We start from the raw sequence: 13,828 nt of genomic DNA, 5'->3' as shown, positions 1-13,828 counted from the left end.
GGGAGATGCAAATTGGTATGCACGGCAGCCGACACTTTTTTCTCTACGCACCTGCCCTAGTGCCCTGCCCACACACACCCTTTCATCCACAAACTTTTGTCGATTGATGAATGCTCCTTGCCCATTCAGGTGGGTTCATCCACACCATTTCTCTACGCACCCTTTGTATGTTTGCTGGAGCATTCCTTGTTGTCGGAGGATAGATGGACATAGACTAATTGTGTCAGTAAACTAAGGCATTGATTGATACTTGTAATAATTTGGACTGGACATCCAGGGCTGTGTTTAGTTGCGAAAAGGATGACAAAAGTGTTTGCGAAAAGCACTGTAGCATTTTTCGTTTGTATGTGATAAATATTGTCCTACCATAGGCTAACTAGGCTCAAAAGATTCGTCTCGCAACGTACATCAAAATTATGCAATTAGTTTTTTTATTTACCTACATTTAGTACTCCATACATGGGTCATTTGCTATATTTAATGTTTCGATGTGATGGAAAGTTTGAAAAATTTGGATGAGTTGGAGGAACTAAACACAGCCCAGGAATGCTTGTACTACCAATCAGCAAGCATTGTTTCCGTGCTGTTGGCATCGCCGTTGACTAGAACAGCGATTAGTGGAGAGGAGGGCGGGCGGGGAGCGGCGCAGCGTCGGCTGCGCTGCGCTGCGTGCGCCGCCGCCCTCTGCTCCCGCACGCGCGAGGCGTCAAGCGCGCGGCGGCGCACAGGAAAGGACACGGCGGCGCCGCGGCGGCGGGCCCCAGCTTGGTAGCTGGCCGTGAAGCCACGTCACCCACAAGAGCATGCGTGCGTGTCATACACAGCCACAGGAAGGAGGGGGAAAAAACATGCGGTGCAAAATGCTCCTCCCCTCCCGCTCGGGATGTCCTCCGGGCCCAACCAAAGCCATCCGCGCCGCAGCCGGCGCAGCGCAGCGCAGCGCAGCAGCCATGGCCACCTCTTCCTCGCCGCTCGCCGCGCTCCACTCCTCCTTCCTCTCCTCCACTCCTTCCCCGCCGTGCAACGTGGCGGCGCCCCCCCGGCGGCGGAGGGTACCGTACCCTCGCATCCGGGCCATTGACCTCGACCAGAACACGGTAATAAATTAAGACGCACGCCACCGGTGGAGCATTGCATTGCATCAGTGCCCAGATCAACCGTGTCTGATTTCTTTCTTGGTGGCTCCGATCTATCCAGATTGTGGCCATATCGGTGGGCGTCGTCAGCATCGCCGTCGGGATAGGTGTCCCCGTCTTCTACGAGACCCAAATCGACAATGCTGTCAGTTCTCTTCTCACTCATCAATTTAGAATTGACAGTCAACACTTTACACTTACTAGCAGCGTACAACACAGTTGACTGTAACTGAAGATCCAAGCTCGATTCTAACTGCTAATGTTCTGTATATTTAAAGTTCAAAAATGTTCTGTATATTTAGTGAAAAGTCAGCCTTTGATGCCTTTTTTTTTGATGCATGCAGTCAAAGAGGGAGAATACACAGCCGTGCTTCCCCTGCAGCGGCTCTGGCGCACGTATGTCCTGATTATGCCCCCTAACCTTACAATTGATGCCTTCACTTTGCTCTGTTCTTCTGTTTGCCATTCCCAGCATTATATGATTAGCATAATATATTGGCATTATGCGTGCAGCTGAGTGGTACGACACAATATTATGGATGGTTAACACTACCTGAATTTTCATGTTTCTCAAACACCACAGCGTGTCCCTCTATCCCATAGTCACAGGATTCGGGGTCGAGGGTACCATTCCTTGACCTGGAAACACCGATCCCATCCCGGAAATGCAGGGTCATTTTCATTCCCGCCCTGTAAAAACCTCTCACGAGGACCGTATCTCGTCCCTCGACCCCGTTCCTCGACCCCATCGACTCCGAATCTTTGTGACTGCTCTATCCTCATGGCCATACTTAAAAATGATGCCACTGAGAAAGCACTCAAAGCAGTGTTTTCTTTTCACTTAATCAGGAAAGAAGGTTGAAACCGCTATATCAGTGAAGGTAAATGCACGAGCTTCACTGAACTAATCATGATGCATAGAAATAGATGATATCTTTTAGGCAGGGATTGATTTATACAATACATACGGTATAGCTTGTAACTGGACTGATTCTCTTCATTTTTATTTTTTTTATTTGGAATAGCATCTAGCAGTCCAGAATATTGAACAGAAAACCGTTGATTTTCCAGAGGTATGCAGGTTTTGCACTGGAAAGGGCATCGTTACTGTAGTGCTTGGCGCAGGCGAGACTGAAGAATCAAAGTGTGTCAACTGTGATGGCATCGGCTCTTTGACATGCACCACATGCCAAGGCTCTGGGATCCAACCACGCTATCTTGACCGCAGGTAATATGCTCTTATCCAAAGTTTCTGCATGCAATTAAGCATCTCTATTTCCTTTTATAATTGATAACCTCATCGCTCGTGTCAGCAAAAATTGTGGGCACCATCATGGACTTACCAAAATGAAAATCATGTTCCACATGTCTAAATTAGATGAAACTATACATTTCTGTCACAAAAAAGATGAAAATGTGCTTGACATGGGGCCCTTTGTGTAGAGGTGGAACACTTGCTTCTCTCAGGTAGCCCATATTGTTTGAGTGAATGATACATAACCTGTCATGCTGAAGATTTCTCTTTTCCCTTTGATCATTGTCCATAAAATCAAAAGGACCCTATATGTTCTTTCTTCTATGGCTAAAGTTTTTTTAATAAAAATAAATAAAGTTTTGGCTAAATAAAATTCCAAAAATGAAAGCAATTGAAGCAGACAAGGTGAAACTTTGATAACAGAGACGTCTGACGATTTTTCACTTGTGATACTCAGGGAGTTCAAGGATGACGACTGAATGAAGGTTTTGTTTTAATATTTCTTGTGGGTGTGCCGGAAGATGTAAAATCACTGCCTGATTTGAGGACGGCGTTGCTTATTCAGAAGAGCTGTACGTGTACCTATCAGCCATCAGGATCCCATGCATCTGATTGTTTTGTGTTGTGTTACCTGTGTATCTGTCCCAGTTCGGTAAATACATATATGGCAGCGGAGAAGATGACTCGAACACAAGTGTTGGACGTTTTGCGACTGATGTAAATGTAATATTACCGTGTTCGTTTAACGTTTGGAGTTTACTGGCCCTAATAATCTGTAAGTGCATGCTGGATTACTGCATTGGGGAAAAGGCATTCGTGTCTCACCAAAATAGATTGGCGAAAATAAATTTTTGTTTTTAGTTTCTGTTGCTGAATGGCTGTTTCAGGCTCGAATTGGAAGATAATTTTTTCGGAGGAAAAAATATGAAGAAATATTGGCTTCGCCCGGACTCGAACCGGAGACCTTCAGTGTGTTAGACTGACGTGATAACCAACTACACCACGAAACCTTGCTGTTTAGATGTTTAAAGTTAATATTAACGTCATAATCATAATTTGTCGTCGCTAGCAACTCGACACGTAGCCATTGACCCCTGCCAAAATTAGCAACCCCATGCAGTGCGCGAGATTGCATGACGACCATCCGCTTACTCGCCCTGGAAAGTGGCCAAAAAAAAAATCTTCATTATTAATTACAAAAATAAAAATTAAAAAACACATGGAATGAGGATCGATCGGAGTTCCAACAGATTAATCACACTCTGTCGTTGTGCCTTGCAAGCATTATCTCACTCTCGATCAGCGACTTGATAAATCCTATTATTATTCATTTCTTTATTATTATCATCATCATCAGTGGGGGAAGAAATTAGAGAGAGCTATCTAGCTAGCACGGAGGGACAGACAGTCCCTCCCAGCCACTAATTAACTCCCCCAAACGTCGAATCCCTCTCCTCTGCATGCATTGCTTCGCTTTCTCTCATCATCCTCCTCCTCGGCTCCTCGTCCGCTTTCTTCGATCGCCCGGTCCGGCCGGCCGGTGTCGCCCACGGCACGGCACCAGCAGGGGAGTCGAATCGAATCGATCCCACCCGGCGGTGGCAATCGGCATCATCATCAGATCAATTGTGTAGCTAGCTAGGTAGAGCTAGTCGTCGATCGATTATATTGGCGGTGGATGGCGGCGGAGGGGTCGTCGGAGGCGGCGGTGCGGGAGGCGCTGTCGACGGAGAAGGCGTTCGAGCGGGAGAAGCTGCCGGCGTGGTCGGAGCAGATCACGGTGCGGTCGCTGGTGGTGAGCACGGCGCTGGGGCTCTTCCTGAGCTTCATCGTCATGAAGCTCAACCTCACGTCCGGGATCGTGCCGTCGCTCAACATGTCGGCGGGCCTGCTGGCCTTCTTCCTCATGAAGACGTGGACCAGCGCGCTGGAGCGCTGCGGCATCTTCCCCAAGCCCTTCACGCGCCAGGAGAACACCGTCGTGCAGACCTGCGTAATCTCCTGCTCAAGCATCGCATTCAGCGGTCGGTGCCTAGCTCGGTGGTTGTTGTTGTTCATATATAATTATATATATATATATATACACAAATATTTGCATATATGATATCTATATGTGCATGCCTATGCGGCAGGCGGGTTCGGCACCTACATCCTTGGCATGAGCAAGCAGATCGCCGAGGGCTTCGACGAGGCCAAGACGAGCATCAACGTGGAGGAGCCGTCGCTGGGGCGGATCATCGCCTTCCTCTTCCTCGTCAGCTTCGTGGGGCTCTTCTCCATCGTGCCGCTGCGCAAGATCATGATCATCAGCTACAAGCTCACCTACCCCAGCGGCTCCGCCACGGCGCACCTCATCAACAGCTTCCACACGCCGCAGGGGGCGATCCAGGCCAAGCAGCAGGTCTCCATCCTCTTCAAGTCCTTCGCCGGCAGCTTCCTGTGGTCGCTCTTCCAGTGGTTCTACTCGGCGGGGCCCGGGTGCGGCTTCAGCTCCTTCCCCACCTTCGGCATGGAGGCCTACCGGCGGCGCTTCTTCTTCGACTTCTCGGCCACGTACGTGGGCGTGGGGATGATCTGCCCCTACATCATCAACTTCTCGCTGCTGCTGGGGTCCGTCGTGTCGTGGGGGCTCATGTGGCCCTACATCGAGAGCAAGCGGGGGCTCTGGTACGACGCCAAGCTGCCCCGGAGCAGCCTGCACGGCCTCAACGGCTACCAGATCTTCATCTCCATCGCCATGATCATCGGCGACGGGCTCTTCAACTTCCTCGTCATCCTGGTGCGGACCACCTACGACATGTACCTGAAGCGGACCAAGCCGGCGGAGGCGGCGGCCAAGCCGTTCGCCGGCGTGGACATCAACGAGCGCCAGGTGCTAAGCTTCGACGACCGCCGCCGGACGCAGGTGGGTTTGCATTGGTTGTCGATATATATATATATATATATAACACTTATATATATATATAGGTGTTCCTCAAGGACCAGATCCCCACCTCCATCGCCACCGGCGCTTACGTGCTCCTGGCCGCCATCTCCGTCGTTGCCATCCCGCACATCTTCCGGCAGCTCAAGCCCAAGCACGTGGTGTGGGCCTACGTTGTGGCGCCCGTCTTCGCCTTCTGCAACGCCTACGGCACGGGCCTCACCGACTGGTCCCTCTCCAGCAGCTACGGCAAGCTGGCCATCTTCATCTTCGGCGCCAGCATCGGGTCCCAGGACGGCGGCGTGGTGGCCGGCCTCGCCGCGTGCGGGCTGATGATGGGCATCGTCTCCACCGCCTCCGACCTCATCCAGGACTTCAAGACGGGGTACCTGACGCTGACCTCGCCGCGCTCCATGTTCGTGAGCCAGGTCATGGGCACCGGGCTGGGCTGCATCATCAGCCCCGTCGTGTTCTGGATCTTCTACAAGGCCTACGACATCGGCCTGGAGGAGGGGTACCCGGCGCCCTACGCCAAGATCTACCGGGGCATCGCGCTGCTGGGCGTCAACGGGTGGAACCAGCTGCCCAAGTACTGCCTCCGCTTCTGCCTCGCCTTCTTCCTCCTGGCCATCGCCATCTGCGCGCTCAAGGAGGTGGCCAAGGCGCGCGGGTGGTGGCTGCAGGACTACATCCCCAGCGCGCTGGGCATGGCGGTGCCCTTCTTCCTGGGCTCCTTCTTCACCATCGACATGTGCGTGGGGAGCATCGTGCTCTACCTGTGGAGCAAGTCGGACCGGGTGCGCGCCCACATGTTCGCGCCGGCCGTCGCGTCGGGGCTCATCTGCGGCGACGGCATCTGGTCGCTGCCGTCCTCCATCCTGTCGCTGCTCAACATCAACCCGCCCATGTGCCTCAGGGTCTTCTCCGCCGAGACCAACTATCAGGTGGAGGAGTTCCTCTGGACGCTGCGCAACCCGGCGGCAACATAGCCATAGCGTGCTTTGCATTGATCATTATTAATTCCATTTCTTCATTCCTTCCAAATCATCACCAGCTAGCTCTAATTAATTATTAGTTTAGTGCATGCATGCTAGCTAATTATATTATTTGATGAGTGCGCTAGCTAGTCTTGATTGTACTTGTACCTACCTCGCTCTAGGGTCGTTAAGTTTTACAGACACATACAGCATATACATGTATGTACTTTCTTAGCTTCTTCTTCATTTTAATTTGCTGGCTGATTTGGTAAGTGTAGAAGATGGTGATTGATCGATCCTTGTATTTTATAAAAACAGCATTGTTCATGCATTACTGTAGGAATTGAAATCTCGAGAAATTAACTTGCATTAATTGTCTCCCTACCAAGTCAATTAATTCTAGTAGCCAGAACGGTTTTCTGATGCGGCTCTGCATATTCAGGTTCTCTGCTTTTGAAATAAATTGTGCCATTTCAATCAATTCCACTATTCTTTTTCAAAGAGATTCTGTACGTTTGGAGATGAGACAATATAAATATATAAAGCCAATGCAACTTCTGTGTTCTAGCTAGCCATGGCATTTCATTTGACACGCTGCAGCCAAATACCTTAAGATTTTTAATAACGTACGTAACGTGCACTATGTGTGTAATCTTACAGAACTCCAATTGAAATGAGAGTGCAAACTTCACATTCAAACAACCCCGGCCCTTAACTTTGACTACTACCATACGCACACTGCTATGTAAAAGCAACTTAATTAACCTGCAATTCAAGAAGAGCAATCAAATTAATAAAGGCGCGCGGTGCATGCTTATGGCAAATTCTAATCCTGTTATCAGCTAGCGAATCAACAATGCTCAGAGGCAAGCATGGATCGGAGTCGGAGATGAAAAATTGCATGTATTCACTTGTAAATTCAGACTGAAATTAACTCAATTACAAGTGGATACAACACGGCAACTACGCCACGGTCTTCCCTACGGAAAATTTACAAAGATCCCAAGAAGAAGAAGCTATGTCCTAGTCAGTGTAGCCAGGAAGGCGTCCAACTTGACATTTTCACTGCTCGACACGAACTTGATGCACATGGGCGCCGTTACGTGCGTCAGCGCCACCATCGACGACAGCAGGTTCCCGAGCCCATCCCCGCAGATCATCCCCGATGCCACCGCCGCCGAGAACGCCGGCGCCTTGCCGGAGTCGGCGTGCCTCCACAGGTACATCACCAGGCTGCCCACAAACATGTCGATGGGCATGCGCGCGGGCACCACGAAGGCGATGGCCACGCAGATGGTGCTCGGCATGTACGGCGCCACGCGCCACTGCTTCCGTGCGGCCACATCCCGGAACACGCTCAGCGCCAGCGCCAGCGCGAAGAAGAGCTTGCAGAGCCACAGGCTGTGCAGGGGCAGCCCCTTCCCGCCAGCGCTCAGCATGGCGATGCCGCGGTACACCCGGGCGTAGGGCGCGTCGAAGAGGTTGGTGTCACCGTCCTGCGCCTTGTAGAAGGCCCAGAACATGACCGGGTTGATGACGCACCCGAGCCCCGTGCCGATGGCCTGGCTGATGAACACCGCGCGCGGCGAGGTTAGGGTTAGATACCCAGTCTTGAGTTCCTGCATCAGGTTGTTACTGTTGCACATGGTCGCCATCACGATCCCGCAGGAGACGAGGCCAGCGATCACACCGCCATTGTTACAGCCCACGACCGAGCCAACGAGGAGCATAGCCAGCTTGCCGTAGGTACTCGACAGGTTCATGTCAGTCACGCCAAAACCATAGGCGTCGCAGAAGGCGAAGACCGGAGCAGCCAGGTAGATGAGGGCGACATGGTGGGGCCTTATCTGCGGGTAGAGGTAGGGGATGGCGATGGTGCAGAGCGCCGATAGGAGGATGTAGCAGAGAATGCTAACACAGTTTGGTATATGGTCCCGGACAAACACCTGTGCCCTGTGCCGGTCGTCAAAGCTCTGCATCGTCTTCTGCTGCTCAGCAGCATTGAGGCTGTGGAACGGCAACTGCATGTCACTATCATCATCACTGTCATGATCTTGTCCCTGCATTGGCTGCCTGCGCCTCTTGTACATGGCGCACAATGTGCAGAACATGATCGACATGAAGTTGAAGAGGCCATCGGCGAGTATCATGGACACTCCAATGAAAACCTTATATCCCTTCATGTTGCTGAGGGTTGCCGTGCTAAGGTCAGTAGTGTACCAGATCCCCTCCTTTGCTGCAATGTATGGCGAAACAATCCCCCATGAGATAACACTCCCGATGAACAAGGAGACGGTGATTATGTATGGGCATAGCATGCCGATGGCGATATTGGTCATGCAGAAGTCGAAGTAGAATCTGATCAATGAAATTGAAAGCACAATTGTTAATTCCATACATTTGCGATGTAAAAATGGATCATTAGCTGGTTGATAGCCTTGCTACATACCCATGCTTATATGCCTCGAGGCCAAACACTGGGAAGGCTCTGAAGCCGCAGCCCTTTGCAGCAGTGAAAAACCACTGGAATGCATTCCAGAATATGGTCCCCCCCAATGATCTGAACAGCATGTGCACTTGTTGCCTGTAAGAGCAAGCACATAAATGAGTAAATTTTTTTATCCAACAAATGGATTTACTCGTTTTCAGTTCATTCAGCTAGCTGATGATACGTGCCTTGCGTTGTTGGCGCCTTGAGGGGTATGGAAACTATTGATAAGTTGTGCTGTGGCCATGCCACTAGGGTATGTCAACCCGTGTCGAATGATCATGACCTTCCTGAAGGGCATGAGGATGAACATTCCAGAAAAACTGACGAGGAAGAGGAAAGTGATCAACCGGCCAATGCTGGGCTCGACAATATTCTTTCCATCCCCGACATCCCCTCCAGCTGCTTCCTTGCCCATTGCGAGAATGTATGTTCCAAACCCTCCTGAAAATGAAATTAGCGAAGCATGTTACAACCTACTACCCCATGTAATAGGATGTCAACATGATAGAGTATAGTGACTAAAGATTTGCATGCTGTGCATATAACATATACCACTAAATGTAATGGCGGAGCAGGCGGCGACACAGGTTTGGATGACAGTGTTCTCTTGCCGGGTGAATGGCAGGTGTGCCACCTCAAAGTAATCAAGAATACGGATTAATGCACGAGAGAGGTAAAAACCAATGAGGCCGGCTGGGATGGTGAGTGGTGGGAGGAAGCCTGAGTTTAGGCTGATCTTCATGGCGACGGCACTGAGGGATGCACCAAGGATGAGGCTAACCACCAATGACCGTAAGGTGATGGTCTCCGACAGCGATGAGATGGGATCAGCCTCAAAGGCACGTTCTGTTGAGATGCCTTCCTGGGGATCGTTGACATGATCCATTGTGGGGGACCGATTAGTTGCTCTTGATGGAACAGTAAGGTTTAACTATTTATTTGATTCTGTGTGTATGTCTTGGTTAAAACCAAGACATACACACAGAATCAAATGCTCGATGCAATTGGAGAGAAGGGGAGAGAAGGCTTTTATAGGGAGCATGGTAGTTAATTAAGGACTACTGTTCCTTCTAAGTATAGGGTGTTCGCATTTGCAACCTTGAAACTATCTTTAGCTTGCCTTTTTTATAGTGGTGTTTCGTTTCTTCGTGGGATTAATCTGTAACACACATCAAAATAAGTATATTATTAGCATCACGTGTCAAAACAAAGTGCAACAAACTACCATGCAAAGAAAATGACAAGAATGCATCGTTACTAAAACTAGCAAGAAAATAGAGTGGAGCGTGTGAGGCACGATTAAATTGAAATATCTCCTATAGCCAACCGGTTGTGTCCGTTAATTACCTTCTAATTTCCACAACATTGTATGGTTAGAATTGTCCCTCAATGCAACCAGCTGCAACAACCCAACCTGCGACCTCATTCTCTCTATAAAGAGCCAAACCTTTGTAGCCAATCAAAATTCTGAAGATCAGCTTGAGCAATCGGCGTCTGAGGACAATCTTCCACCCTTACATGCATCCCTCAAACTCTCTCTGACAAGTTGTCATATGCAATTTGTTGGAGAGAGGAAAGGGAGAAAGCATGGAGCCAGTTGGTGATCCAAGAGAGGGCCCATCAACAGAGCGCGCATTTGAAGGAGAGCCGGTTCGAGCATGGACTGAGCAGATCACCGTGCGATCAGTGGTGGCAAGCATATTACTTGGCACCATCTTAAGTAGTGTGGGCATGAATCTTGTCTTCATGACTGGGGTGGTGCCATCTCTCAACATCCCAGCAGCCATGCTAAGTCTAATTCTCCTTAAGATATGGACGCACATATTATGGAGATTCGATGTGTTCCATGAGCCTTTCACCCGTCAGGAGAACACAATCATCCAGACATGTGTGGTTGCATGTGCCAGCATGGTGTCCAGTGGTGAGTATATAGATGCAATCATCATTAACTAAAATAATTGGATGTGATCATAGCTCACCTCTAGCATGTTATCAGGTGGTTTTGGATCGTTCTTGCTCTCAATGAGTTCAAGAGAAGCAGTGGACATCAAAGCTAGACAGGACGACATAAACATCAGTGTACCAAGTCTAGGAAAATTAATAGTCTTCTATTTACTCATAAGCTTTGTTGGCTTGTTTGCCATTATTCCGATGACGAAGGTAATGATAATTGCCCCTGCAATATCAGCTACCATATTAGCTCATGCACAATAATCGAATCAGTATCATTCAGTTAATGACTAAACGAAAGCAAGGTTATAAATTCGACATTTGGGCTCCTCTGTCCCCTCTAAATGTGTTCTTGTTTTTTTTTCTTTTGCGTGTTCCTAGACCATGATCATCCGCCATCGGCTAACATACGCAACTGGCACAGCTACAGCACACCTCATCAACAGCTTCCATACACCCCAAGGAGTTCAGCAAGCAAGGTGAGACATTAATGATCGCTATAATTTGGCTAACAAACTTGTAAACATATTACCAAATCACTTACATTTCTGCACTTTTCGAGCGTAGGAGGCAAGTGTCTGTCATGCTTCAATCCTTCACAGGAAGCCTGTGCTGGAACATTTTTCAATGGTTTTACACAGGTGGACCTAACTGTGGACTTGCTTCGATCCCGACGTTTGGACTCAAAGCATACAAAAGAGGGTAAGGAATAGGCAAACAATTAAAAAATACGAGGGGGTAAAATCGAATTTGATGTGTATGTTACCAGCAAACTAGCAATTATATGTGCAATGAAACTATGCAAAGTATCTTTTTAAAGACATCCTTGTAGAAACACTAACACAAACGAAAAATCATTCTAAAGTCATACATGTTTTTTGGGAAGCGTATAGTATAAAAATCTAATTAATCATGAGATTGTTTTATATCCTTGCAGCTTCTACTTTAATTTCTCTGCAACTTACGTTGGTGTTGGAATGATCTGCCCAACAGTTGTAAGTATTTCAATGCTTGCTGGTAGCATTCTCTCCTCGGGAATCTTGTTGCCCTACATTGAATCCAAGAAAGGAGTATGGTACAATTCAGAATACAAAGAAAGCAGTATGATGGGCATCTATGGGTACAAGGTAATCATGCTACATTCTTCACACAGGCTTAGCAACATAAATAACATTGCTAACAATTTGACAATAAATTAGTTCATTTTCCTGTTAGGAATTTGTCTTCAATGCTTAACTATGGTCATCCCAATTCATTCATGTGGAACAGGTGCTGATCTCCATAGCAATGATGCTTGGGGATGGTTTATTCCAGCTTCTCCTGATACCATTCAAAGCAATGAGGAATTTACGCAGGAAACAACAACAACTAGCAGCAGCAACCAATGCCTTCAGGAGCGTGGATGCCATAAGACGCACTGTCCTTAGCTTTGATGATCGCCGCAGGACACATATATTTCTCAAAGATAACATTCCCCTCTCCTATGCCATCCTGGGCTACACTATACTGGCAATTATTTCTACAATTGCGATTCCACACATCTATTGCCAGATAAAATATCAGCACATCATCGTTGCTTACATATTTGCCCCTCTCCTGGCATTCTGCAATGCCTATGGTACTGGTATCACAGACCTAAACCTCTACAATCAGTATGCAAAGATTGTGATCATGATATTTGGGTTCTGGATCACTGCTGCAAAGGGTGGGGTGATTGGTGGTCTTGTGATTTGTGTAATCATGACGCTAATCATCAGCACAGCTGGGGACTTCATGCAAGATCTCAAGACTGGCTATCTCACACTCACCTCGCCAAGGTCCATGTTCCTGGCTCAGGCGATTGGAACAACGATAGGCTGCATCATCAACCCAATTCTTTTCTGGGTGTTCTATCATTGCTACCTACATGACTCCACAGGAAGCTACCCTGCGCCATTTGCCAGGGTCTACCGCATCATAGCCGTGGTCGGTGCTGGAGGCTTCGTTGAACTACCAAAGTATTCCATTGCAATCAGCATACCCATTTTCTTTTTAGCAATAGCCACGAGTGCTATTAGGGAGGTCGCCATACATAAGAATTGGCGCATCCAGCACTATATCCCAAGCGTCGCTGCAATATCAGTGGCATTTCTTATACATCCTACCACATCCATAGACATGTGCATTGGCAGTTTAATACTTCTAGCGTGGAACAAGGTTGACGCCGAAGATGCGAATCTTCTTGCATCGGTAGTGGCATCCGGACTGATCTGTGGCGAAGGGATATTTGCAATACCAGACTCATTGATGGGGATCTACAATGTCACTCCACCAATGTGCATAAGGTTCTTGGCTTCAGATGTGAACGAGAAGGTAGATGCGTTCCTAGCAAAACAAGCTCACTAAAGTGTGGTTTGTTAATGGTAGTTGTGTAAATTGGCAGACAGTCCTTGTGTAAATTATTCTTCTTACTCGATTTTCGTAGCGAGGTTAATGGTAGCTACTGGCCATATGTGAATACCTCTTCTTGTTCTTCTTCGATTTTTGTAATGAGGTTAACTGTAGTTATCAGCCACAGGCTGTTGTAAATACAGAATAATTTTCCCCAATTGTGGAATGGGGAGAACACTACTGTGGACAATCAAATTGCATATATGTAGTGTGCGCCTTATACTTTATCTGATCGAGACCAAGGATTTGATGATCAATGCGAAGCAACATCTGCTGGCGAGGCCAGGGGAAAAGGGGAAGAAATTCTAGGTTTTCTAAGATTTTCCCGAATACAAACGCGATCCTTGAGACCAGCTAAATGACAAAAGTATCGGCAGTAGCAAACAGGAAAGATAAGAGAGAGATTTTTGTTACTGTACTTGTTCAGAGGACGCCCCTTGTCGCCGCCGGTGTACGGACTCGCCGAGCAACGCCGGTGAATGCAAGGAGGGAGGAGTGAGGACTGAGGGGCCAGCGCGAGGCCGCTGGGGCAGTGGGGGAATCAGTAGTGGGGCCCAGATGTCAGTCATACGAGAGGAGGGATGGGTTGTAAGGTGGGCTTTCGGCCCAAAATGGCCTAGGCCCATCTGTGGTTCTCTAGGGTTTCGAGGCGACCAACCACGTTAT

At 48.4% G+C, this 13,828-nt stretch overlaps 4 protein-coding genes and 1 non-coding gene across 10 annotated transcripts; 3 read left to right on the top strand and 2 right to left on the bottom strand.

Annotated features, from left to right (window-relative positions):
• Nucleotides 1-593: 593 nt before the first annotated feature.
• On the top strand, nt 594-3,244 carry LOC120698168 (protein SPA, chloroplastic-like). The gene is made up of 5 exons (XM_039981728.1): nt 594-1,097; nt 1,198-1,281; nt 1,481-1,532; nt 2,208-2,364; nt 2,849-3,244. Exons 1-5 carry the CDS (start codon nt 804-806, stop codon nt 2,868-2,870), a joined length of 609 nt encoding a protein of 202 aa, XP_039837662.1. The 5' UTR covers nt 594-803; the 3' UTR covers nt 2,871-3,244.
• Nucleotides 3,245-3,327: 83 nt separating this feature from the next.
• Nucleotides 3,328-3,401, bottom strand: TRNAV-AAC. The gene has a single exon. It is a non-coding gene; the product is annotated as a tRNA-Val (tRNA).
• A 668-nt stretch (nt 3,402-4,069) lies between these two features.
• On the top strand, nt 4,070-6,555 carry LOC120650869 (probable metal-nicotianamine transporter YSL8). Its single transcript, XM_039928165.1, has 3 exons — nt 4,070-4,415; nt 4,524-5,296; nt 5,359-6,555. The coding sequence occupies exons 1-3, from the start codon at nt 4,070-4,072 to the stop codon at nt 6,301-6,303; spliced, it is 2,064 nt and encodes a 687-aa protein (XP_039784099.1). The 3' UTR covers nt 6,304-6,555.
• Nucleotides 6,556-7,181: 626 nt separating this feature from the next.
• On the bottom strand, nt 7,182-13,732 carry LOC120697720 (probable metal-nicotianamine transporter YSL7). Of its 6 annotated transcripts, XM_039981219.1 has the most exons (9): nt 13,582-13,732; nt 11,698-11,780; nt 11,277-11,414; nt 10,762-10,958; nt 10,130-10,634; nt 9,335-9,941; nt 8,968-9,223; nt 8,741-8,875; nt 7,308-8,649 (listed from the first exon to the last, which is right to left on the bottom strand). In XM_039981219.1, the coding sequence occupies exons 6-9, from the start codon at nt 9,666-9,668 to the stop codon at nt 7,308-7,310; spliced, it is 2,067 nt and encodes a 688-aa protein (XP_039837153.1). In that variant the 5' UTR covers nt 9,669-9,941; nt 10,130-10,634; nt 10,762-10,958; nt 11,277-11,414; nt 11,698-11,780; nt 13,582-13,732. The 6 variants fall into 6 exon arrangements, with proteins under 6 accessions (XP_039836994.1, XP_039837376.1, XP_039837226.1 ...); XM_039981060.1 differs by having other exon boundaries at nt 7,182-8,649; nt 11,277-11,780; XM_039981292.1 differs by lacking the exon at nt 9,335-9,941 and having other exon boundaries at nt 7,189-8,649.
• On the top strand, nt 10,934-13,117 carry LOC120647639 (probable metal-nicotianamine transporter YSL18). The gene is made up of 4 exons (XM_039924508.1): nt 10,934-10,942; nt 11,114-11,211; nt 11,670-11,859; nt 12,002-13,117. The coding sequence occupies exons 1-4, from the start codon at nt 10,934-10,936 to the stop codon at nt 13,115-13,117; spliced, it is 1,413 nt and encodes a 470-aa protein (XP_039780442.1).
• Nucleotides 13,733-13,828: the final 96 nt, after the last annotated feature.

Source organism: Panicum virgatum, chromosome 1K (genome assembly GCF_016808335.1).
Source record: "Panicum virgatum strain AP13 chromosome 1K, P.virgatum_v5, whole genome shotgun sequence".
Taxonomy (NCBI): domain Eukaryota; kingdom Viridiplantae; phylum Streptophyta; class Magnoliopsida; order Poales; family Poaceae; genus Panicum; species Panicum virgatum.
This window is presented reverse-complemented; position numbering and strand designations above follow the sequence as displayed.